The sequence below is a fragment of the Electrona antarctica genome, assembly GCF_951216825.1.
Source record: "Electrona antarctica genome assembly, chromosome: 19".
Classification (NCBI taxonomy): domain Eukaryota; kingdom Metazoa; phylum Chordata; class Actinopteri; order Myctophiformes; family Myctophidae; genus Electrona; species Electrona antarctica.
The window spans coordinates 30039513-30066780 of NC_136800.1; the positions used below are offsets into that span (position 1 = coordinate 30039513).

Genomic DNA, 27268 nt, shown 5'->3' on the forward strand with positions numbered 1-27268 from the left:
ACTGCATGTACTCCTACGGGCTGCGGGAGGAGTAGGACGAAGGCTCTGCGTCCTCCCGGTGGGCGCTCCTCACTGGTAGGTGAGTCGGTAGGATACAACAGCAGTGACACAGAAATGTGTGTGGTGAGGAATCATTTGGTATAACGACTAAATTGGGCAGAAAAGGGGGTTAAAAAGAATACATGCTAGGGTTCATGTAAATGCCTGGTGCATTTATATAGCGCCTTTATCCAAGGCACTTTACACAGATGTGCATTCCATTCACACACATTCATACACCGATGGCAGAGGAAACCATGCAAGGCACCAAGCTGCTCATTGGGAGCAATTAAGGGTTCAGACTCAGAGACACTTCAACACGAACCCAGGGGGAGCCTGGAATCAAACTGGGATCAAACTGGGAACCTTCCGGTTCCCAACCGGCAACTCTACCCCTGAGCCACTGCCGCCCCATGTGGTTCATGTGGTTAAGTCACTGTAGTTAGTCAGTGTAGTTAGCACCAGACATCACACGGCAAGAGTTCTAACCCAAACAGATTCAGATCTATTGATTCGTCACATGACTGCTTTCACTGACAAAGTGCATCATCACTAGGCCTATAGCATGTCCTCTCTTTCTTTGTGCGTGGCTATTTCCTGTTTGTAGCATAGAGTTGTGTAGGTGGCCGCAGGGTGGGGGAGTTGACTTTAGACAGCCTTTCCCGCTTCACCGGACACATTTATCGGCGGGTGTAGAGAAATCGTAAATGCCACACAGAGTGCGTTCTCTGATAACTAGGCTTGGTTGTGTGGTCTGACGCTGACCTCGCTGTCCACTTCTGTTCTGAGACAGGCTTCCCGGAGACGCAGCGGGAAATTGCGCTGATGGGAACCGACATGTGGCGGCCTTGACCGTGTCAAATGCCCCACCCTCTCCTCTCACACCCCTCCCCCCTCAAGAGGCCTTTTCACCACACTAAATGACACACACGGCCTGTGACTGTCACACTCACATGGAACACTTTGGACTGTGTACATATAAGCAGACAGCCTGGCAGACGGATAGTACAGACTGCAAGACACATATCGTTGCTGTCGCCGGCAGAAACCTCTTATCTCCATATTCTAACGTTTTGTGTTTTTCGTAAATGAACGCCCTACTTGATCATACTAATGTCACACAAAACCATGAAAAGTAGAAGATCCCTGCTACTTTTGCTATTTTGGGAATTTGAATCCTGAAAAGTACAATATGTGTGTACACTACAGTCTAGATTAGAAATTGTGCCAATGCATTAGTTTGGGTCTTGCAAGGGTGGAAATGGTACTGTGTTGAGAGTCCTGGCCATAGAGTATGGCTGGCAGCTTGGGCTCTGTGTGTGTGTGTGTGTGTGTGTGTGTGTGTGTGTGTGTGTGTGTGTGTGTGTGTGTGTGTGTGTGTGTGTGTGTGTGTGTGTGTGTGTGTGTGTGTGTGTGTGTGTGTGTGTGTGTGTGTGTGTGTGTGTGTGTGTGTGTGTGTGTGTGTGTGTGTGTGTGTGTGTGGGTGGGTGGGTGGGTGGGTGGGTGGGTGGGTGGGTGTGTGTGTGTGTTATAGCTTGTGTCCAATTAGAAGAGGCTCCACTCCAAGCGGTGCCGGCCTAATTAGAAAGGACAGGGCTAGCAGAACAGAAGCCCTCGCTCGCTCGCGGCCAGCCAGCCGCGGCTGTAGCTGAACTCTACGGACGGGTGGTTTGATCTGTGTAGGAGCAGGAGGAATGGAGACGTCCTGAAAGCCTTTGGCGGTGGTGGACAGTGATGAAGTACATTTACTTTGAGTATATGTTACTTTTACTTGAGTGTTTGAAATTTTCTTTTTGGATACCTGTGACGTTCACTCGTCTACTACGTTTCTAGGAAGGGAAAAGGTACATTATGAATTCACCACTTACATGTAAGTCCTATTACAGGACTACAACAACACGTCACAATGCAACGTGCTGTGAGCCTGTAGATGTCATTATTTGAATATTTGAACATTTCTGAAAAATCTTTTGAAAAGTGACAAAATTGTACTACAGCCACAGCATTACATTGATATCCAAAATAAAATGCACTTTTGAACTTTTTGTTGTTGTAAGTAAAGTATTTAACTCGGACAGAGCAACTTTAACTTGTAGTTGAATAACATAGTTGAGTATCTAAACTTTGGTATAGAACCAGTACTTTGTCCACCACTGGCCTTCGGTTTGCAACGTTGCACCATTGAGCCGGCGCTGCTCCATGCGTTGGCGTGTGGCATCTCTCCTTCCCTTCTACTGAGACCAGATAGATTTACTGCTCCATGCGTTGGCGTGTGGCATCTCTCCTTCCCTTCTACTGAGACCAGATAGATTTACTGCTCCATGCGTTGGCGTGTGGCATCTCTCCTTCCCTTCTACTGAGACCAGATAGATTTTCTTTCACGCAGCGGAGCGCTTCTAAGAGAGAGAGAGAGAGAGAGAGCAACTCTCACTCCTTTCCGCAGTTAATAGGATGAAAGGCGAGTCCGCTGATCCTAAACTTTGTTGTCGCTCCCTCAGAGGTCATCATATATTTTTTTGTTTTGTTTTGCGAGGCTCTTTAGTCAAACTACAGGAGTGTTTATTGAGACGCGGTGGGCCCTGTGGGTGTGCTCATACAAGAAAATGAATTCTGCTGCCATTCCTCACACTCCATTATCCAAGGTTCTGTGATAGCAGCGAGTCGTTCACGGGGACCGTCGGCGGTGTGTATAACTATTTATGTTGCTATTTATGCGTAGCCGAGTCTTTGTGAGGAGGACATTTCTTCATAATGGCTGCCTGAAATCGGCATTACGTTTGCCCTGAAACGGATAAAATCCTTCTCCTCTTGCCGTTTTCTGAATGTGATGATTTATTGATTTATATCGAGTCTCAAATGATCTTTTTTTCTATACCCATTCTCTCGGAAGTCCATGTGCATGATCCTTGGAATTTCCACTGAGATATACAAAGTGAGCTATTATAGTTCTTGGTGGGGGGTATAAAGCTCTTTTCTAAAAAGCAATAGGATTATTTTAGAGTAAAGCCTTTCTTTTGTACATGCAATAGTGCTGTGTGCCAGCCTCTTACAGAAGATTATTACACCATGTTTTATTTTTTTTGCCATATCGGGAGCAAGGACAAGCAGGAGCAGTGGTGGTATAAATATCACAAAAAAATAGTAGAAATACTACGTTACGAGTCAATATTTGGCTTGAGTTATAGTACAAAAATATTGGCATCGAAATAGATTTTTGGAAAATTGTACGAGTATTGGAAATGTACTTACTTTCCAACACTGATGGAGGGCATAATAACCTCTACTCTATGTGTGTATGTGTGTGTGTGTGCGTGCGCGCGCGCGTGTGTGTGTGTGTGTGTGTGCGTGCGCGTGTGTGTACTGTACGGGCACATGTTTGTGTGTAGGTCTGTCGCAATTATTATAATCGCCTGATCACAAATATTTGCATTATTGCATAATCATCAGAATTGTCGATATATAATAGGCCTATTATTAAATATGCCAGTCAGTTCTTTGTGCCCAGTGCAATATTTGTTTACGAACCCTAAAAGCCAAACAGAAAGGTCATTTTTATACAACTCCCTTCCCTCATGTGAAACATGATTTTCGAGGCTGTTTTGTCAGCTCTCTGCATCTCTGTATAAGACATCACTCAATATTATATCCAAAACTGATGGGTCAAACAACACAACCAATATGTCAATTTGATTCCCTGCTATCATAATTATGAAATGAAAAAGTCACACTCGTGTGAAGTGAGGGGCACTCTTATCATCATACATCATCATACATCACATTCCGTGCTCAGCCAATCAAATCATCACATTCCGTGGTACAAACACACTGTGCAAGTGTGCATAGGAGGGGATGGCGCCCTCAAAATGTTTTGATGACTCAGCTCTATTCAAAATCACAGTCACATAATATTTTCCAATGTTCCAGAGCCAAAAACACAATATTAATCGCAATTATTTGTGTGACAAATAATCGTCAAAGATGCGGTAGGGACTGAAATGTTGCCTTTCCTTTTTTTTTTTGTCATCAAAGTTTTGTATTGATTTTACAATAAAGCATACAAAATACACATGACTTACACAAAAGAAAAGAAAAACAAACAAAAAACAAAACGAAATGTTGCCTTTAATAAATGTATCCTCTTGTACCAAGCAGATCTACAAAGTGCGGGCGTATTCCTTTTTAGTATTGATGTGCACTTGCCAACGCACCAGTTTCTACGCCTTACTCTAGGTGTGCGAAAGCTTTTCTCTACAGTAAATAATCGTCAAGTAAAATGTCATTATCGTAACAGCCCCGTTTGCGTGCTGCGTGTGTTTTTCCAGCCGTGCCCCTGGCCCCTCAGAGTGTCATCTCCAACGTCAACGAGACCTCGCTGTCCCTGGAGTGGGAGGAGCCCGAGGACACGGGCGGGCGCAGCGACCTGGTGTACAACGTGGTGTGCAAGAAGTGCGCTCGGGACCGCAGCCCGTGCACGCGCTGCGACGACAACGTGGACATCGCGCCGCGGCGCCTGGGCCTGCGGCAGAAGAAGGTGGTGGTCCGCAACCTGCTGGCGCACACCCGCTACAGCTTCGAGGTGCAGGCCGTCAACGGAGTGTCGGGGAAGAGCCCCACGCCCCCCAGCTACTCCACCGTCAACATCACCACCAACCAGGCCGGTCAGTGCATGGCATTAAAACATTGGTTCTCTACCTTTTTTTTTGCTGAGAACGAATTGTCTTTTTCAGGAGTGCCCTGCTTCACACTCACAGACGCACGCACGCACGCACGCACGCACGCACGCACGCACGCACGCACACACACACACGCACACGCACACGCACACGTACAGGCACACACACATTCCACATTAAAACCTGGGAGCTGACTAGTACAACCATAGTCTTATATTGTGGTTGTACACTGAGCAGTTGGAGATTCAGCGCCTTGCTCATAAAGGCCTATTCATACTCCAGGTTTATGTGATAAGGTGGTTAGTAAAAACAAAGCGATGTGTTGGGGGGTGAGTGGTGAGTCACTTATCACAATATCACCGTGGCGTGACATCATGTTGTAGTTTTTGGTGGACCTTATCACCTAAAACTGGAGTATAAATAGGTCTTTAGGGCTCTTAAATGGTAAATGGTAAATGGTGCATTTATATAGCGCCTTTATCCAAGGCGCTTTACATAGATTGTGCATTACATTCACCCATTCACACACACATTCATACACCGATTGCAGCGGAAGCCATGCAAGGTACCAACCAGCACATCGGGAGCAATTTGGGGTCAGCTGTGTTGGGGTAAGTGGTGGTCCGGGGAATCGAACTGGTACACTTTCGGGTTACAAACTCGCTCCTCTAACATTCAGCCCACCGCTGCACCATATTTTGTCATTTCAAGTACCCCTGTTATCGAAAAATTATATTCAAGGTGAAGCAAGCGGTAAGAACAAAGTTTATTGTGAATTCCAACAGCGTGGAAAAACAAAGCTTTTCCCTACTCTGTCCTGTCATCCAAGCCCCAGAGGGCATGAACCCTGACCTCCCCTCTGTCCTCTTCTTCCCAAAGCACTTCCAGACTATTTCACCTTTTAAAACCACACCCTCAAAGACAGTTGGTTTATCTCCCTAACAAAAGGCTTTTCAGATCAAAGGCAAGGTTTCAGTGGCATTGTGTTACAATACTATGTGTGCTTGGAGGGAATGGAATATCATAGTAAAAATAATGGGATCCATACAATCATGAATGACATGATGAATCAGTATTTGACCTTCCAATATTTCTTTAACACCCCCAATTTGACATGCATTAGTCCACGGATCCCCATTTGGTGAGTGGTGCATTTATGTAGTGCATTTATCCAAAGCTCTTTCCCAATTACACACACATTCAGATACCGACAGCAGAGGAAACCATGCAAGGCACCCCAACCTGCTCATCAGCAGAAGTTAGGGGTTCCCTGTCTTGCTCAGGGACACTAACCCAGAGAGGGGCGGCCGGTCTTCGAACCGATCTACCTTCTGACCCACAACCACCCATTTTAAACCATAACGAAAGAAGTATCTGTGGTAATTTAACTCTGAGAATCTAGTGTTCCATTTGTACTCACTCAGAGTTACAGACCTGTTAATGCTCTATTTGGACCACTGGTGGTCCCCGAACACGACGTTGAGAACCAGCATCGTAAAAACACCAAGTCGTCGATATCATTTGAGGCATCCCAACAAAGCAGAGCTGATCGGTAGCACTGCGTCAATCAATAACACTTAACGTCCAGCCATCGAACAGGACACTGGGTAAATCTTCTTCCCCCCAGTCAATGTCACTCTCGGTGGCAGTTTTTACTGTCCTAACTATTACCACGGTCTGTAAACATCAGCCGAGCACAGTCATTAAGAGGTACCGCATATGCGATACCTCTCAGTTTCAAGATTTTATTGTTCAAAGTGAGCAAATTTATGGTGTACATCCCAGCCATCAGCACTCAGCACACGTTATCTTATAACGTTCTAATCTTTCTTAATGAATGTCACCTCGTCAGCGCGTCAACCACTTAATATCTCTCACTCTCGCCGTCCGCGCTGGTCAGCATCTTTTTCAAAGACACTCGTTTCATTCGCTGTTAGCCCTCCACTACTATATCTGCCTGGACGGGTGTTTATTGGCCCTTGGCAATGATTGGCAATTAAGATGATTTAGAGACAACACAACTCCAGGAGAAGCTTGAAAAGGTCAAACTTTGCAAGGTTGTTGTAAACGTGGGAGGTTGGAGTTTGGTTGAAGAATTTTGAAATGCCGATCGGTTATTTGTATGGTAAATTGGAAATTTGAACATTTGAACAACACAAATCTTGTACGGGGGTCGCTGGCTCAAAAATAGTTTCAGATGGGGGTCTGCAGCCAAATACATATTAATTTGGGGGTCTGCAGTGCACTAGCAGATACAAAACTACAGGCTACTATTCATTTTCAAGACCAGCTCAGTGGCCTTGTGGTTGGAGTGTCCGCCCTGAGACTGGGAGGTCAGGGGTTCGACTGGGAGGTCAGGGGTTCGATCCCCGGCCGGGTCATACCAAAGACTCTAAAAATGGGACCCCCTTGCTTGGCACTCAGCATCAAGGGTTGGATTGGGGGTAAGTCCCTGCGACATACTGGCATCATGTCCAAGGGGTGTACTGCCCTATGGCCCTCATGGCTCGGCCACGCCTCATGACATCATGGAGATATGCTCCTGCCCATTGGACCTCATGGCTCGGCCACGCCTCATGACATCATGGCTCGGCAAGGCTTACTTACCATTCATTTTCAATGGAAGCCACATACAAACTGTCACCCAAAAGGTAAAAAAGCTACAAAATAAAGTTGAGCTGGCTTCAACTTCACTTGGCTTTACATTCACCTTCTCTCTCCAAACAAGTCCTGTTTGTAATGGACTGAAAAATGAATTACTTCCATCAGCCAGTTCCCTCTTGTTTTTAGTCCAAAGCCTTTATATTGTCCTCTATATTTTTCTCGCTCATAGGACACACGTTTGATGACATCAACGAGTATGTTGCTGAACTCTTCAACCACAACTCTGGGACAGATATGCAGCCTGTGTGGCTTTGTAGTTTTGTATCTTTTGTAGCTTGCCAGTGTGTCCAGTTTTGTGTGATATAAAGTGATATAAGTCTATTTTAGGGGGTGTCACGGCCTGGGGGAATGTTTCATTCCGTATCGTTTCATACAAAGTACGTAGTACATCAAACTATTCACTTTGTCATCTCAGGACTTGAATCACCTGCTTTGCTACCCTTTGGAAAAACAACAAAGCGACCCACCATTTGTTTCAAAACCTTTTTGACGTGATATTTTTGGAATGACACGCTTGCCATTTATTAAACCCGCCTTGTGTTTTCCCATCTCAGCGCCGTCGGCAGTGCCCACCGTGCATCTGATGAGGTCCACCGCCGACACACTCAGTCTGTCATGGCTGCCCCCGGAGAAGCCCAACGGGGTCATCCTCGACTACGAGATCAAATACTACGAGAGGGTGAGAGAGACACCAGTTATTTATGGTTGCTGTCGGAGCGTGTAACCTCGTATCTCCATGCTGTGTTTCGTTGACGTCGGGCGAAAACCTCTTATCTAACCTTTTGTCCCTTTTCATAAATGTATGTCCTACTTGATCATACTACAGCGTGTCAGCGTCACACAAAAGTATCAAAAGTAGCAGATCCACAAGCTCGAAATGTAGCGTGAAGCCACATGCAGATAGCTTGTAGATGTGCTTCTTTTGAATCTGAATCTTGAAACCGTTTTGGACATGCGAGGTTTCCACCCGACAGAGACGATATGCATTATATGGAAACCCATAACTCAGAGAGTGTACGGGTACATTTGGTTACGCTTGTACACTCTCAGAGCTACAAACCTGCAAGGGTCCATTTGATACCTAACTATCATATCAGTCATTTTAGCTGGGGCCCCTCCATGGCACCCCCTCAAGAAAACCTGGGGGTCCCCAGACACCACTCTGAGAACCACTGGATTCATGAATATAATGGTAATCATTAGATAATTAGTTAATATCTGACCACTTCTGAAAGGTCATTTATACAGGAGAGAATCCTTCTCTTGCTTCCACTGGTCAAGCTATTACTCAGGAACGTGTTACGTTGTTTCATGCTGCATGCTGTGTGATTTCTCTCTGCCATCAGAATGAACTTCCAACAGGCAGGCATTAAATCTCTAATTACATAAGCATAAACATGTCAGGAAGGGAGCAAACAGTGAGACCAGACGAACGGATTAAGACAAGCTCACAATGTGTCCCACAGCTACGCGTTGTGAACTTGTAGATTGGTGTGCAAGCACCACATGGAACGAAGTATAAATTAAGCTGTTATGACGTTTTGAAATTCATCAACTGCGACACTTTGTTTTATGATAAATAAAGATGATTTTAGTCTAAAATGAGAGACATGCTGTATTCACTGGGATCCCGTACTCGTTTAGCATTCATTTCTGACCCTTATGACCCTCATGACGTCACCAGAGAAGCAAGAAAAAAACTAAAACAAATGTTTCTCTGCATTGAAATGAACCTGAGCTGAAAATATCACAGAAACACAACCTTGAAATGTTTATGCTCAAAGTGTTGTGTTTGTATTAGTCGCTCGGGTGGCGCAGTGGTAAAGTATCTGCCCACACCACAGAGTCTAGTATTATGCATGTCTTAAGTACCAGGTCTTATTACTTAACTTAAGACCTGGAGGTGTGGTCAATGCTGTTTGGCCACTCAGAATAGCCTAATGGCACCTCCAGGTCTTAAGTTAAGTAATAAGACCTGGTACTTAAGACACGCATAATACTGCCCTAGGGGTTCGAATCCATCACCGTGTTCAGGGAAGGGAAGAGGTAGCATCCTCCCGGTGGAGACTCCTCACTGGCAGCCAGTTGAGTCTGTATGGTACAACAGCAGTGACAACATACAGAAAGAATGTGTACAGAGGAATTAATCGACCAATTGTCAGCATTCTGATTGGTTCCTGACCGACTAACCAGCAGCCTCCTTCTGCACCTGCTTCAGGTTGTTTATGCTGAACTTTGTAATGCCCACTCATTTTACTGCACCTGCGATGTTCATTTTTACTGAGGCCAAGTTTAAAATAAGAATTGAATATATAAAATCAATTACGAAGCAATTGAAAAAGGTGTTTTTACAGTGGTAGTGGATGGAGAAAGGGGATGTCTGCCAAACCAAAACAACAGTCAGCAACCAATGGGAAGAGGCGCATGACCAAGGGCAGGACTTACAGGTCAATTATTGATCAACGACTAAACTGGAGAGGAATAGAGAAAGACGTTTGTACTTTGTGTTCCGACAGGGCCAGGCCATGTCCCACACGGTCACCTCCCAGTACAGCTCTGGCCAGGTGGAGGGGCTGAGGGCAGCCACCCCCTACGTGGTCCAGGTGCGAGCTCGCACCGTGGCTGGGTACGGACGCTACAGCTCTCCCATGGACTTCACCACCAGCCTGCACAGTAAGGCCAGCTCATCTCTACTCCAATGCCTCCTTCTTTACAGCATTGTGTACAGGACCCAGGTTTTTTATGGGTTGTAAGTTAATAGCTCCCCTTTTTAAGTTCCTATATAAAAAACAACAACTTACAAATCTAAAGAAAACATTAAAAGTATTTTTTAAATTATGAATTCATTGTCTCTTTAGTGCCTGAAAAGGTTTGGGAACCAATGCATTCTTAAGAGTCTGTTGTCAATTATCTGTGTAGTTACATTTTTCCAAACAGATGTTGAACAGAGCTCTTGTGGCTGCTTTCAGGATTCACTATGTAAAAAAAGGAGGGGAGGGGGGAGGGTTTAACCACTTAGATCCTATATACTTCTTATTATGACAATTAGCAATAGTCAAAGTGAGATATGTTTGCTATTTTGTGATTTGTAAAACAAAAAAGAAGAGGAAGAAGAAAATAATATAGACACCAGAGATGATAATTAATTGGTAATTAATGTAAATTAGGGATGGACCTATATGGGAATTATTGTCCGATACCGATGTTTAACACTATCTCTACCACTAGCTGTTAGCATAAACCAGCCAGCATACACGTTCACTTTAAGAAGACAGTGTTTGCCCGCCCCCCCACACACTCTTGTTACACACACCACCGCAGCATTGGAACAAGCACACACTCTTTACCTCTCGTCAGAAGCGTTTACATGGCACCAGCGTCGCCAGCGCAGAAAATCCACCAAGGACAGCGATCCTAGAATCTGAGTTATGACGGTTTGAAAATCCTCCTTTCAACTGCTTTGCACTGTGAATATATTTGCAATCCCATAGTTGGAACGGTGGGGCGTTGCTATGGGAACTGGACCAATGTTAAAGGCTTCCGTAGGCATCAACCATTATATAGAGTAGACGGAGTCTATGTTGCGGTACGTATATACAGACTTGGGATATGACGCCACCTAGCGTCGACGTATATATACGTACCTGGGAAAAAAATTATTAAAATAACAATTTAGCTGACCGATATGTTTATTTCGTTTTTGTGCCAGGAAAACAAATTCATCTTCAATACAAGAAATACATGTTCTGAATCTACAGCTTGGTAGGCTGCAGATAACCAACACACCAACATAGCCAATGCAAAATGTATGCTTAACAACAGATAAATATCGGCTAATGCCATCGGTCATGTCAGTTTTATTTGCCGATACCGATATGTGGCCGATACATCGGTGCATCCCTAAATAAATCTTTGTATGAAATTGTTATATTATCAAACAAATTTCAAACACATAACTCAGATTGATGAGAAACAGCAATAAAACATATCCGCAATTTCCCTCCCATGCGCCTGGCAAATCAAACCCTAGCTGCTTTGATCGTTGGATTATGAAGCATGCAAAACAAGCATGCGTCTTACAATGTTTTGCTTACATACCTTACGTGGGTCTGCATGTGACTGTCTGTATTCCAGGTGACCCTCAGAGATCGGTCCAGGACCAGCTGCCTCTCATCGTGGGTTCGGCGTCGGCGGGACTGGTGGTCATCGTGGCCTTGGTGGTCATAGCCGTCATCTGCCTCAAGTGAGCCTCTCATTCTATGAACGAAATGTTTCACTCGCTCTCAACAAATTCACTTGTTTCCTTGTTATGTTGTGGCAGAGCTCATGCACTTAATTAAACCCTATACACTTTGTTGTATGTCTAATAGTGAAAATAGCGATTCTATGTGCTAACAACACATTGCGTTGCGATATTGTCTGTTTTTGTTGAATGTTCACCTATTTTTGCCAATTGTTCGCCTGTCATGACATGCCCAGAATTGGAACGCCAGCATCAGCGGCAGCAGTATTGCTGGAACAAATTATAATATGATTTTACTCAGCCTTCTGTTGTCAGTTAACTTATTTTATTAAAGTCAAGGGCACAGTTTGAAGACGAATAACTGATTTAATTATTTTTTTAAGGAAACAACGCACCGGCTCAGAACTGGAGTACACAGAGAAATTGCAGCAATACAGTAAGTTTGTGTGTGTGTGTGTGTGTGTGTGTGTGTGTGTGTGTGTGTGTGTGTGTGTGTGTGTGTGTGTGTGTGTGTGTGTGTGTGTGTGTGTGTGTGTGTGTGTGTGTGTGTGTGTGTGTGTGTGTGTGTGTGTGTGTGTGTGTGTGTGTGTGCACTCGTATTATACTTTTTCCTAATTATCTAATGATTACCATTATGTTCAAGTGGGTAACCAGCTAATTAGCCAGGTTTACAATTAGGACAATATTCAGGTTGGGATTAGGCATTTAAGGGTTAGGTTTAGTTGTTAGATTTAGAGTTAAACCAGATTTATACTTTGTTGTGCTGCTGGTGTCATGCTCCAAAAAATAACATATAACTCAGGTTCGAGGGCTAGGGTTAAAAATGACCCAAAGATATTGCCGTCCTAATAAGTATAGTGCGTGTGTGCGTGCGTGCATGTACACGTGCGCGTGTGAGACAGATTTTCGAGGAAACATTTGAGTCTGGTAAACCTAATCCCAGTCCATGTCTACGTTATGGGAATCTGTTGTCGAAGGAATGTCAACGAACCAGTGAACCAATGAGACACAGCTATTTATATTGGCGCTTGCATACTGTGCTTTCCTCTCTTTTGTACTGTGTGCAGTACATTTATTTTACACATACCGGTATATAAAAACTGAAGTGATTCATTGTACAGCACTTTGGTCAACTTCAGTTGTTCTTTGAATGTGCTTTACAAAGAAACTCGACTTGACTCGACTGTGCGCGCCGCCGCCTACCTGCTTTAAAAAAGAACGCGTCACCTGCTGCTATCACCACCTGTGCGCTGTTCTGTGGATAATTCGTTTGTTTGTGCTGTGAGCATGGTGCTGGAATGACATTGTTGACAATCAAAGAGACATGAGCTAAATCCAAAAGAAGTTAACGAGCCTAAAGTTGTAACCTACGCCTTCAGAACTATATCCCATGGTGTTGACGACTCTTCAAACTTTTGTTGAAAGTCTCAAACAATGAAAATACAGCAAAGTTTTGGTTTGAGTTAATAACCCCCCATGGGGTTGGTGCCAGGCATATTGCTGAGTGACTGCCGAAGGGGTGCATGACGCAACTCTGTGCCAAGCGCTCAACTCTGTAACCAAAGCTCAAGTCAGCGAATTTATATACCAGAGTAGCTGTCGGTTTTACACCCACGTTATGCTTTCACTACTTAAATGCTTAAACCCTTTAGACAATGGGCACTCGGGTGGTGCTGTGGTAAAGTATCTTCCCACCACCGTAAAATCTTGGGGTTCGAATCCACCGCAGTGCACCCGGCTTTGACGAGCTTCTGTACGAATACAAATTGCCTGCGTTCGGGGAAGGGAAGGTGGGCCGGACGGGGAGGGCGATATTTGTCAATACACGTTACTCCTACGGCCTGGGGCGGCACATGTAAGCGTGGAGTGGTGGGCAGGAGGAGTTGGATGAAAGCTTTACTGTACGTCCTCCCGGTGGGGGCTCCTCACAGGCAGGTGAGCCGGTAGGATATGATAGCAGTGACAACACACAGCAGAAATGTTTGTGGGGAGTTATAGATTGGCATAACGGCTAAATTGGGGATACAAATAATATTAAATTAATAAATAAAAAATACTTAACCAGTAACCACATGAACCCTCTAGATTTAGTCAACTGCACCTGAGCTCTGTCTCTGGCTTTTTTTTCTTTTTCTACACCAAATCTCTTTTGGTGTAGACACCTACAAGCTTAGCTCACATACAGTATGCTGCATCAGGGTGTTTTCTACACATGTACAGTACAAACCTATCTCTGTGTGTGTGTGCATGAGGTCCATGAGGGGAGATAGTGTGTGCTAGTGTAGTGTGTGAATGTGTGAGGAAGCACCTCATTTATTGAATTAGTACAATCAGCTGACCGAGGCAGGAAACGCCATTTGCTGGATGGAAGTCATGGTCCAGTCAAATTAGCAGATTACCTGGAAAACAACAAGCCTTCAAATCCATTCCCACGGAAAGCACTCACATCCTCCTCAAGTCATGTTGAAGTTTATCTTACTGATGAGTGGAAAGTAACTAAGTACATTTACTCAAGTACTGTACTTAAAGGGATAGTTAATTAAAAAAAGAAATGGTCAAGTCCAACCCAGCGGTGCCTGGAAAGCGGACTTTAAACCGATGATGATGAATAATTACTCACCCCATGGAGACTTGAATTCATGGAGTTTTTGTCGCATTCCTAAGTCAATAATTTGCACACAATTTTTCAAAAATAACTGATCTACTGTACAAGCTCATTGCACGGCACAAATATGAGCTAGTATATCTGCTATTTTTGAATAGCCAAAGTATAACGTAATGATTTGAGCTTTCCTGGATTTGGGTTAAGTACGATTTGAGGTACATTAACATTTGTACATTTGTATTAACATTTTTCAGTACTTCATAGTTCATACTTCTACTCCACTACATCCCAGAGGCAAATATTGTACTCTTTATTCCAATACAATATATTCCACCACATTATTGTTGTTAACAGTTTTCACTTTCAGTTTTGCTCAGCGGGGTGGCATGACCTAGCACTGGTATGTTGAGTTGAACACCAACAAACTCAAACAAACAAAACAACTATGACAGTTTCTCTGTATAGGCACATCTGTGGTTAATACTACTTTCATAAGTAAAATTAAATATTTACAAAACATATTTAAATTCCTTAATACGATGTCAACATGACCTTAAATGTGACCAATGTGAGAAACATCCAGGCTTATTCTGTACTGGATGTGAAGATGTTTCTATTTAAAGATTTGTTTGGGTTTTGTGCACATGATTCTATCTTCTCGCCATTTGTTTTTCTTGAACACAAATGTACAGGATGTGATTTAGATAGCAATAGTTGTTTGCACAGATGCTAGGTTCATTGTTTACCTGGCTGGTATCCTAGTTTATTGAGGTGCTGCACTTTTCTCTTTGCATTCATTCTATTCATGTGATGTGTACCTTATTGAGTGTTTGCTAAAATGCCTAAATTGACAATTCTCTCCATCTTCAGTTTCTCCGGGGGTGAAGGTGTACATCGACCCGTTCACTTACGAGGACCCCAACGAAGCTGTCCACGAATTTGCCAAAGAGATCGACATCTCCTGTGTGAAAATAGAGGAAGTTATCGGTGCAGGTAAACCAAGTCACAGTATTTTTCCCCAATACTGAAAAGCAAGGATCAGGTGGCATAATTCCATTTTATTATTCCCAATTCTTTATGAATCCCTTAAATCTCTTGTTACCAGAGAGAACCTTTTCTGGGAGCAGAAGGAACATAGTTTCTCTGCAATGGTTTAACTCAACTACAATTATTTGACAGCTTTAGTTATTAGTTACTTACTACACAGATTTAGATTATTATTACAAAGCATGCATTAACCACTCGAGCCCAATTTTATACTTAGGCTATTCAAAAATAGATGATTTTGTGGTTGTACTTTGGTACTTTATGTATTGATATAAATACTGTTACTTTTCAGGATTCAAATTCAAAATCATAAAAAGTAGCAGATCGATAAGCTCGGAGAGTCGGAACACAAGCTTGTGTATACTACTTTTGAGTCTTTTGTGTGACACTGTAGAATGATCATGTAGATTGTAGAGGCATTAATTAAAAATAAAATGGAGATTAGAGGTTTCTGCCCCACAACAGCGACATTTTGGTATTGCTACTTTTACTCTAGTAAAACCATCAGAGTTCCACTGTATAGAGCTGTGAGCCGTGGGTGGTGGAGGCCTAGGGCGGTGGAGGTGAAAGTCTTCTCTCCTCTGCTTCTCTGCTTCTCTGAGCTTGTTTTGTCTCCAGGAGCATGTCGTGTCCTAAGTTCACCTCCAAATGACAGTCTGTTCCCACTCGTCCGACCTCTCTCTCTCTCTTTCTCTCTCTCTCTCTCTCTCTCTCTCTCTCTCTCTCTCTCTGTGTGTGTCGTTCTGCTCCTCACAAACACACTCTCACTCAAGGCACCAGGCGCAAAGCCCTCAAGTTCCTCACTCGTCCTCCCCCCTCTCCGCCCCCTCCCTCCTCCACCGGCCCGAGGTCACAGTCACTCGGTCCAGGACGTTCTCTCCCTCTCTTCCCCAGCGTCTTAGACCCGTGAGGTCCCTGTCTCTCCTCTCTACTGTCTCTCTCTCACTGTCTCCTCTCCATCTTAGACCTGTGAGGTCCCTGTCTCTCCTCTCTACTGTCTCTCTCTCACTGTCTCCTCTCCATCTTAGACCTGTGAGGTCCCTGTCTCTCCTCTCTACTGTCTCTCTCTCACTGTCTCCTCTCCATCTTAGACCTGTGAGGTCCCTGTCTCTCCTCTCTGCTGTCTCTCTCACTGTCTCCTCTCTATCTTAGACCTGTGAGGTCCCTGTCTCTCCTCTCTGCTGTCTCTCTCTCACTGTCTCCTCTCCATCTTAGACCTGTGAGGTCCTCGTCGCTCCTCTCTCTCTCTGTCTCTCTCTCTCTCTCTCTCTCTCTCTCTCTCTCTCTCTCTCTCTCTCTCTCTCTCTCTCTCTCCTCTCCCTCCGCTGCCCCTGTTTGCTTTGCCTTTAGTCAATTTTACCTTAGTTCCCTCTAGGGCTGCAACTATCGATTATTTTCTTAGCGATTACTCTGGATCATTTCTTTTTAATTAATCGGAAGCTTTTTGTTTTTCTTTCTTTTCGTTTTTAAACATTTGTATGTATCAATGAATCGATTAACCACTTCATTGTATACTTTATCACACAAGCTATGTACCAAAATAGTGAATATTTTCTTTGACAATGCTTTGAAAGTTTTTGCCTTTGAAGATGTTTGCCTATAATGACATGCCCAAAATAGGGTTTGACTATTAATTGGTAATTATATATATTTCTTATTATAATGGATTAAATCAGTTAGTTGGATTAAGTGTTGCAGCCCTAGTTCCCAGCACACTCCAGAATGCTCACTCTCTCCTCCGTATCATCCAGTAATATTCCCTCTCCCTCACTCCCCATCCCACCCACACCTTCTCCTCCACCACCCCGTGACCCCAACCTTCACACAACCCCCCTTTTGCTCGCTCCCCTCCTCCATCACGTCCCCCCAATCCCCACCAGGTGAGTTCGGCGAGGTGTGCCGCGGCCGCCTCAAGCAGCCGGGGCGCCGCGAGGCCGTGGTGGCCATCAAGACGCTGAAGGCGGGCTACACAGAGCGCCAGAGGCGGGACTTCCTGGCCGAGGCGTCCATCATGGGCCAGTTCGACCACCCCAACGTCATCCGCCTGGAGGGCGTGCTGACGCGCAGCTGCCCCGTGCTCATCATCACCGAGTTCATGGAGAACGGTGCGCTCGACTCCTTCCTGAGGGTAAGGACCGCCGTGGCCCGATGCACCGCCGTGTTCGTTTTTTCTATTTCAATTCAATTCAAAGGAGCTTTACTGGCATGAGAAAACATATGATTACATTGCCAAAGCAAGTGTCAAAATATAGTTTTCAACTGTTTCCCCAACAGTTGAAAATGGGGAAAGTGTATACAGTACAGCATTTTGTAAACGGAGCTATGTCACATTGCGTTGTTGCATTTTTTCTCAAGACTATTTCTTTTTTCACGTTTTCACGTACAATTTGTGTACGTCACCATAAACAACGAAGTACTGTATAATACAGGATTAAGTGGTACAAAAATCTAACTGCGTGCTGTTTGGATCGATGGTGAGAGGAATACACTATTTTGCATCTTTTGACCCAAACCCGTTGGCACAAATCCTAGAGGAGAGAGAGGAAGGGCATGCATGTCCCCCCCCCCCCCCCCCCCCCCCCCCCCCGACTTCAGAAAGACATGAAGTTGGCCCCTCTATGAGTTATTTCAAAATACGCTTTTAAATGAAATATCTATATTTAAGGGAAGCTGACACTACTTTTGAAATCATTCAAACACAACACTTTATGAGGATTTTGTTTATGCGCACACCCCACGTATCCTGCTAAATGTTTTGATCTGTTTGGGAAATGAACTCTTGGCCGGTGAGTTGTGTCTTCTTCACTCAGCTCGTTGTTGTGACAGAGATGGATGAAGAATGAACGTTTACAAGAAAAAAGAAAAGGTAACCTGACGGTATTTACCACCTCAAGTGATTTAACTTGTCCCCTGCCAAATTCATAGTTAGATCTTAGTCGGAAAACAGCTGCCAAAAGAATCCATAGGGCATACATCATCATCAACATCACTTGTTATCAACAGTGCTGTTAACTGCGGGAGTTTAATGAGCGAAGTTCAGCGAACATGAACGGATATAAACAGATATAAACTGTGGAGCTAAAAAAAAAACAGAGACAGAAACGTATTGAAAAAGGAACATTTTGTTCCATAACATTTGCACGGCTTTACAGTATGAGTCACCGTCTCACTGACGCAAGCCAGAACATTTATCGTCCCAATGAAAATTAATTAACATCTCGGGTCAATGGATAAACAGAATATTGTCAACTGACTGTGTTACCAACTGAAGATGATGCTGACGTTGGATGAATGGATGACGTTGCAGAGCACAAGGTTCAAGTGCCCAAACAGTGTTGAGTGGCCTAGCCTTCTTCAGGAACAGACAAACACGCAAACTGAAATGCTCTCAGCACTTAGTTGTGCAGATGTCATCTGTGTGTTTTGCTATGGTTTCTCTTAATGATCTGAATTCATGCGGATGCACAGTATCAATTCTTGAAAATCCTGCAATTAGACATGCGTGTGTGTGTTAATGTGTTTGTTTTTAAGTGAACGTCAAGTCCTAATTTTAGCACCGTAACGCACGCGATAGTAGTGTCGTTTATCATGCATTGAAAATGGGTGTTTTCTCACACTAAATGTCCACACAGACGCACGCACGCACGCACGCACGCACGCACGCACGCACGCACGCACGGCACGCACGCACGCACACACACACACACACACACACACACACACACACACACACACACACACACACACACACACACACACACACATCCACCTCCGGGGTGATGGGGATTTGTTTATTCCTGTTAAGAGACAGATTAAACGATTAAACGTTTTGAACGTGTGGAAAGCTGGAAGGCAGGAGCTGTCAGTGTGCCTGACACGGATGACTGATGCCGAGGTGAACTAGCAGACAGGCTATCCCACACAGCATGGCTTGGGTGCATTACATTGGGCTGCAGCGAGCACTGTTCTGGACTATCACCTACAGTACGCAGTGGTTCTCAACCTCATGACCCCCCCAAAATAATAATGTTTGAACTAGGGACCCCCCCACCCTGAAGCCCTTGGAAATGTAGGGGTTGAGGCGTTACGTTTTGTTTGACTCAGTTCCACAGATAAATATTGTGAACATAGCTGCTTGTGTAGAAACCTGGAAGGCAGGAGCTGTCAGTGTGTTTCGTTGTGAGCTTGTAGATCTGCTATTTTCAAAATGCCTTTCTTATTATTTGACAATTTGACTAGTTTTTATAGTATAGTTTGTTCCTTCTTTCTTTTTTGAGGTATTAAAAACATCTTAAAAGATCTTAAATTGTTACTTCACTGTCATCTTGGGACCCCCCAAAACAATGTGAAAATGGGCGTCGCAGTCCTGCCCCCTTTCAGAATGACGAGGTAATTTTCCCCATAGACGTTTCAAAAAGTATTTATTTAAAGATGTTTACACCGCGGACAAAGCCACTCGCCTCGTGACAAATCATGACAATAAACACAATGTTTTGGGCCGATCGAATAATTATTAAGAAGACAAACGAAACAAAAAGTGTTATATCCTGCCTTTTTTCTTCTTTATAATTATCTGATCTGCCCAAAACATTGTGTTTATTGTCATGATTTGTCACAACAAGAGTTGGCTTTGTCCGTGGTGTAGACTACTTTTTGAAAAGTAGTTCAAAAAATGAACGGGGAATTATTTCCTGGGTCCTCGTCAGTAGCCTGGCTAATAAGCCAGACTAATATCACACAACACTGTCGCGGTATATCAGTCTGGGCTGGCTCCACTTGGATTTCATTTCCCGGGGAACATTTTTTCTTCGACGCAATTGGTCAGAGCTACTGTCAGTCAAAGGTCTCAAGCATTGAACGTCACTGTACCAAAGCCCGCCTATATTGCATACCGTGTCCCGATTGGTCCGACCTGTTCTCTGCTGTAGGAAAGAGGCGTGCTACTGAGCCTCGCCAGACCGTAATCCGCTGGTAGGCAACTTTTTTTTTGCCAACGGCTGATTCGGTCTGGTTTATTAACCAGGCTACCTCGTCAGGGGCGGGACTGCGACGCTCTATAGTAGTGGAGTACAATGTTACAATATTTGCCTCTGAGATGCAGTGGGAGAAGAAGTATAAAGTATTGAAAATGGACATAATCAAGCAAAGTAAAAGCACCTCAATATTGTACGTAATCACCCCAGTACCCATATTCCGGGAGGGATTCACAAAAAAATAGCAGATCTACAAGCTCACAATTTCTCATGTTGCAATATGCTCTGAGCTTCGGCTATCTTTGAGAGATTTTGTCACTAATAATAGAGGGTTTACAGTAAGTGGTTGGTACTTGAGTAAAAGTACTTTAGCTATTTCCCCACTTCTGTTGGGTGGGAACATCACATGTCCGAAAACATATACTTTCCAGGATTCAAATTAAAACAAGAAATGATCACATAGTGATATTTGTCAGGTGAGCGCTGTCTCCGTTGTGCCCCCCCCCCCCCCCTCCCATATTAGTATGATTATTGCATGTGTGTTTGTATCACAACCTCGCGCTTCGCGGCAGTTGTTTGTGTGCGCTGTCTCCGTTGTGTTCTCCCCCCCATATTAGTGTGATTATTATTTTAGTAACGTGTATGTTTGTCACAACCTCGCGCCTCGCGGCCGTTTCAGCCGCGTTTGGTTTGAAGTTATATTGAGTACTAGTTATATGGATACTCTTCCTTCCCCGCCACCCTGTGAGTGTTGAGCATGCTTCTCTCCCCGCCACCCTGTGAGTGTTGAGCATGCTTCTCTTCCTTCCCCGCCACCCTGTGAGTGTTGAGCATACTTCTCTTCCTTCCCCGCCACCCTGTGAGTGTTGAGTATGCTTCTCTTCCTTCCCCGCCACCCTGTGAGTGTTGAGCATGCTTCTCTCCCCGCCACCCTGTGAGTGTTGAGCATGCTTCTCTTCCTTCCCCGCCACCCTGTGAGTGTTGAGCATGCTTCTCTTCCTTCCCCGCCACCCTGTGAGTGTTGAGCATGCTTCTCTTCCTTCCCCGCCACCCTGTGAGTGTTGAGCATGCTTCTCTTCCTTCCCCGCCACCCTGTGAGTGTTGAGCATGCTTCTCTTCCTTCCCCGCCACCCTGTGAGTGTTGAGCATACTTCTCTTCCTTCCCCGCCACCCTGTGAGTGTTGAGCATGCTTCTCTTCCTTCCCCGCCACCCTGTGAGTGTTGAGTATGCTTCTCTTCCTTCCCCGCCACCCTGTGAGTGTTGAGCATGCTTCTCTTCCTTCCCCGCCACCCTGTGAGTGTTGAGCATGCTTCTCTTCCTTCCCCGCCACCCTGTGAGTGTTGAGCATGCTTCTCTCCCCGTCACCCTGTGAGAGTTGAGCATGCTTCTCTTCCTTCCCCGCCACCCTGTGAGTGTTGAGCATGCTTCTCTTCCTTCCCCGCCACCCTGTGAGTGTTGAGCATGCTTCTCTCCCCGCCACCCTGTGAGTGTTGAGCATGCTTCTCTTCCTTCCCCGCCACCCTGTGAGTGTTGAGCATGCTTCTCTCCCCGCCACCCTGTGAGTGTTGAGCATGCTTCTCTCCCCGCCACCCTGTGAGTGTTGAGCATGCTTCTCTCCCCGTCACCCTGTGAGAGTTGAGCATGCTTCTCTTCCTTCCCCGCCACCCTGTGAGTGTTGAGCATGCTTCTCTTCCTTCCCCGCCACCCTGTGAGTGTTGAGCATGCTTCTCTCCCCGCCACCCTGTGAGTGTTGAGCATGCTTCTCTCCCCGCCACCCTGTGAGTGTTGAGCATGCTTCTCTCCCCGCCACCCTGTGAGTGTTGAGCATGCTTCTCTTCCTTCCCCGCCACCCTGTGAGTGTTGAGCATGCTTCTCTTCCTTCCCCGCCACCCTGTGAGTGTTGAGCATGCTTCTCTCCCCGCCACCCTGTGAGTGTTGAGCATGCTTCTCTCCCCGTCACCCTGTGAGTGTTGAGCATGCTTCTCTTCCTTCCCCGCCACCCTGTGAGTGTTGAGCATGCTTCTCTTCCTTCCCCGCCACCCTGTGAGTGTTGAGCATGCTTCTCTTCCTTCCCCGCCACCCTGTGAGTGTTGAGCATGCTTCTCTTCCTTCCCCGCCACCCTGTGAGTGTTGAGCATGCTTCTCTTGCTCTGCACTGTATGTACAGTATGTGTGCAACCTGTGTTGTGGCTGGCAGTCATATTTGACCCTCCCCTTCCCACTGGCCAGAAGGCAGCTTTGTCGTTGGTTGGTGTCCCATTGGCCAGAGGAGCCAATCAGATCAGTCGAACTGGGTGGTGAATTGAATTGGTCGCTTACATTTCATGAGCGATGTTAGGTCAGGTTTCACCAGACACAAAATTTGCGAAAGTAGCAGATCCACAAGCTTAAAACGCATCGCCACGTTTTGAGCTTGTGGATCTGCTACTTTTCATGCTTTGGTATGATCAAGGTATGATCAAGCAGGCCATTCATTTACGGAAAAAAACCCTGAAAAAGTAAAAATTATGGATATAAGAGGTTTCTGCCCCAACAGCAACATTATATACATCAGGGCTGTTCTGGACCACCACCTACATCAAGTTCATGCCCAACAAAGGTGTAATGAGAGAAGGGGGGGAAGGGGGGTAGTACATCCGACTGTGTGGGAAAGCTATTACACGTCACTTGCATTACTGCTGCATACATTAGCACACTTGACGGGCCCTGGCTGTACTTGGGACGTGATGCTGGCTGCTGCCGTCGCTCTTAACTTTACCCTGGCCAGGATTATAATAATGCCATGCATTCCATGCATTGATATGATGGTTTTTTTCCCCTTTTCTTTTTCTTTTGCTGTAGCTGCTCTTCTTTTGGTCACCTACATTAGGTCCCTTCATCCCTCACATCACTTGATCACACCGTGCGCCACACGTATGATCAAATAGACTATGCATCGTTTGATAAGGACACGCTTTTACATGTGAGGTGTACTGTCATATATATATATATATATATATATATATATATATATATATACACGACCAAAACTGTTATTATCTTCAGGGAATGGAAAAAGAACCTGTGCTCCAATGCATCCAGTCAGTGTAGTTATTATTGAGTCACAAGCTCTTGTTAATATACTTTTTTTATTGGTTCAATATTTGTAAAACCCACAGACACACTCAACCACTTTCACTATCAACGTAAAAAAAGGGGAAAAAAGGCATTGTGGGCTTGTAGATGAGCTATTTCTCCGCTACTTTTGCATGGCACTCTTGCAATTTGGGCATTCATTTAGTTAAAATATACAAGGTTTCTACCCGACAGCGACCATAAGCATGTCTCTATATATGTTTCTATACAGAGAGACAGAGAGAGCACACAGCGCTCTCCTGAGGGAACTCACAGTGTGTGGAGCCCCAAAACCTCTGTGATCCTCCTTACAAACTCCCCTCAGTCATATATCCTACCAATAACTACATGTTCACACACACATACACACACATGCACACATGCACACACACATGCACACGCGTGTATACGGTATAGCCTATGCACAATGCACAACAAAAAATCGGACAGAAACCTTATATATATCGTATCTCCAAATTCTCCATAAATGAATGACCTACTTCATGAATGCCCATCCATACAAGAGTGTCACACAGAAATCACATCGCAATTTTCATTGTTTGAAATTGTTTTTAAATGAATAATAGCAAAAGAACGGCTTTGCAGTTTGCAACCGACTGCAACGCAACGATTATGTACAAACTCATGCACATAATATTAGAGACACTGCACATACTGTATTGTACATAGTCTTACAGCACACACACACACACACGCACACGCACACACTACGTACACCACACATACTGTACATGCACATATGAGCACCACACACATGTGCACCACACACACACAGGCACATAACGCAATCCCCAAGAGCTGTTGGAAGAACTGGCCATGGTAGCTGGGAGGGTCTGGCTCTGCAGTGAATCAAGCTTGTTTATGCGTCCTCTGTAGCTTGTTATTGTGTCAGAATGCACTGGAGTGTGTGGATCACAAAGCACTATGTTTATGTTTTTTGCCATGTCCTGTCCAGATGATTTCTTTTTCATGGAGTGCACAGATGTTTGTTGTGATGTTGTTTTATCCCATTCTGGGCGGGAACCCCGTTTGGTGTTAGCATTATGTTATGCTTTAGCTATTGAAAAATAGCAGATCTACAAGCTCATAGCGCGCCACCGAGTGGCGCGCTACGAGCTTGTAGGTCTGCTATTTTTTGAAAAATCGAACAACGACTGACATAGAAACATAGCTTTTTCAGAAAACTGTCAGGATATAGAAGACATTTTTAGAATCTGATCTCAGATCAGAATGGGTTAACACGAACCCCCCAGGTCATGAGGAGAGAAAGCATATACATATATATAGCTTGCTGCTTGTCATCATTTGGAATTCCAAAATGTTTTAACCCATTTAGACCTGAGGCCAATTTTACAGGCTACGCCTTCTAAATCCTAACCTAAGTTTTCTGAAAAACTTCTACTAAAATTCATGTTGCTAGGTATAGAGCGTCGCAGTCCCGCCCCCTTTCATGACGACGCCTGGCCCAGGAAATGAATCGCAATGCATTTTTCCCATAGACATTTCAAAAAGTATTTATTTAAAGACCTTTATAAGCGTCATACAAAGCCAACTCGAGTCGTGACAAATCATGACAACACACACAATATTTTGGACCAAACAAATAATTACATAGAAGAAAAACAACAAAAAAAGTGTTGTAACCTGCCGTTTTTTTCTACTTTCTAATTCTTTGTTTGGCCCGAAAAATTGTGTTTGTTGTCATGATTTGTCACGACAAGAGTTGGCTTTGTCCGCGGCGTAAACGTCTTTAAATAAATACTTATGTCTAATAATTTCCTGGGCCCTGGTAGGGGGCGGGACTGCGACGCTCTATAGCAACATCTAAAATGACACAGATGCTTTCTCGGCTTGAACGGTATGACAGTGTATAGGCTTTCCAGGTCCACACGCCAGACTACGGGGAAGCCTGTTATCTCCATGTTTACAGAGCATGTCACCCATTTTCAGCTTATCTTGATATAATTGGTCCTCACTCCTCACTAATGCTCATTATAACATGGCACCGTTTCTGTCTGCTCACTCTGTGTCTCTGCGGGCTGAGGAGGGCTGAGGGCTGTGGAACTTGCCTATTAGTAGCATGGTTTGGTGGTCTAACTTTTTATCTTTATTTTTCATTAAGGACCGTGTCTAAAATATCAGCTTGCTAACTTTCCAGGAAGAGAAAGGCTATAGTTTCTATTAGCCTACAGCAGCAGCTTGGAATCCTAATCGATGTTGTCATCGGTAGACACGTTTCTAAACTGTCCAATCCAATGAGATGCAGAGCGAGTAAATGGAAACGCTGACATCTTATAATGAGGACCAATTATATGAAGATGAAGATATGAGATGAGTGATATGGAAATGTGTGAAGTGTTCCTTTAGGTGAGTATGGGGCAACCATCAGGAGAGCCTGTATTAACCACTTAAACCCTGAGCTTGTAGATCGGCTATTTTCAGCAGAGATATTTAATCCATTGAGACCTGGAACGCATCCATGTCACGTTAGCGTTTAACCACATTAACCATTAACCCATTTTGGGCGGGAACCCCTTTTGGTGTTTTAAACATTATGTTATAATTTAGCTATTGAAAAATAGCAGATCTACAAGCTCATAGCGCGCCACCGAGTGGCGCGCTATGAACTTGTAGGTCTGCTATTTTTGAAAAATCGTTAAAATGTGCCTTTTTCTTTCCGAAAATTGTCATGATTTAGAAAACTTCGACGTCAGGCCTGAATGGGTTAATGTAGCGTGGAAACAGAAAAGTACACTAGTATGGAGACTAGTATGGAGCCCTGAGGGACTCCACTCAGCAACGTCGAGTGGTTAATGGAGTGTACTGATGAGTTTAGTGCAGTACTTGTAGTTAGAATGTGGCATGTTTCAGCCTGTTCACTGCTCAGCACTAACCCATGTGTGCCACGACTATGTCGTTTATTACAGTCTGAATGGCAAAAAACCTAGTCTTAGATCATAAATCACAAGACATAGTGTAGTGCATATCCTATAGATACGTAGCTAGATGGATATAGAGCTTCATTAAATCTCAGGGGAAATTAGGTTGTCATAGTAGCACGGCAGTAAGGATGAAACAAAAGATCCATGTAAGTACAGAGAGGTAGTAACACTAGTAACAAAAAGGCCTACAATATAGAAACCTCTTATCTCCATGTTTTAACTTTTTTGTGTTTTGTCCCTACTTGCTCGTTGGAGCTTGCAGATCCTGCTACTTTTGCTGTTTTTGAATTTGAATTCTGAAAAGTAAGAGTTTTGGGACATACAGTTGGAGGCCATCGATATTGTCCTTTTCTTTTTGCTGAGTTTTGCGTGATCTGCGCAAAAGGACAGTTAACCCATTTTGGGCGGGAACCCCTTTTGGTGTTTTAAACATTGTTATAATTTAGCTATTGAAAAATAGCAGATCTACAAGCTCATAGCGCGCCACCGAGTGGCGCGCTACGAGCTTGTAGGTCTGCTATTTTTGAAAAATCGTGAAAATATTTATTTCAGAAAACTGGAGGATTTAGAAGGATTTTTTTAAATTTTGAGGTCAGGCCTAAATGGGTCAAATGATAAGGGACAATATCGGTGGCACCCAACTGTATGACGTTTCCGCCCGACAGAGACGATATACCGTAGTACAAACACCCTGATTTAACATTACAAATCGGTATTATGTGCTTGGGCTGGTCTGGTGTGCATAATGTATAGCAAAATGATAAATAAAGCATGCACATCCAAAAGTAAAGTGCCAGGAGCTGGGTGGCTAGACTATAAATACTGAAAGAGATCAAAGTCTGCACTGTGGATCAAGCTCCGGAAGTGTGATTCATTTCACTTACCAGTGAAGTTTTGATCTTTGCTGCTCATCCTCAGACGGTCTGAGGTGAGGAAGAGCTACCAG

The 27268-nt window shown here is 44.4% G+C and overlaps 1 protein-coding gene across 2 annotated transcripts in view; it reads left to right on the forward strand.

Moving 5' to 3' along the window:
• The window catches only part of ephb3a (eph receptor B3a), a 76012-nt gene that overhangs the window by 24453 nt on the left and 24291 nt on the right, over positions 1–27268 (forward strand). For both annotated transcript variants that reach the window (XM_079488916.1, XM_079488917.1), the window contains exons 5-11: positions 4362–4697; positions 7931–8055; positions 9893–10049; positions 11511–11619; positions 12003–12055; positions 15095–15217; positions 17152–17399. In XM_079488916.1, coding sequence (XP_079345042.1) covers positions 4362–4697; positions 7931–8055; positions 9893–10049; positions 11511–11619; positions 12003–12055; positions 15095–15217; positions 17152–17399 — 1151 coding nt within the window. The remainder of the gene's footprint in view (positions 1–4361; positions 4698–7930; positions 8056–9892; positions 10050–11510; positions 11620–12002; positions 12056–15094; positions 15218–17151; positions 17400–27268) is intronic.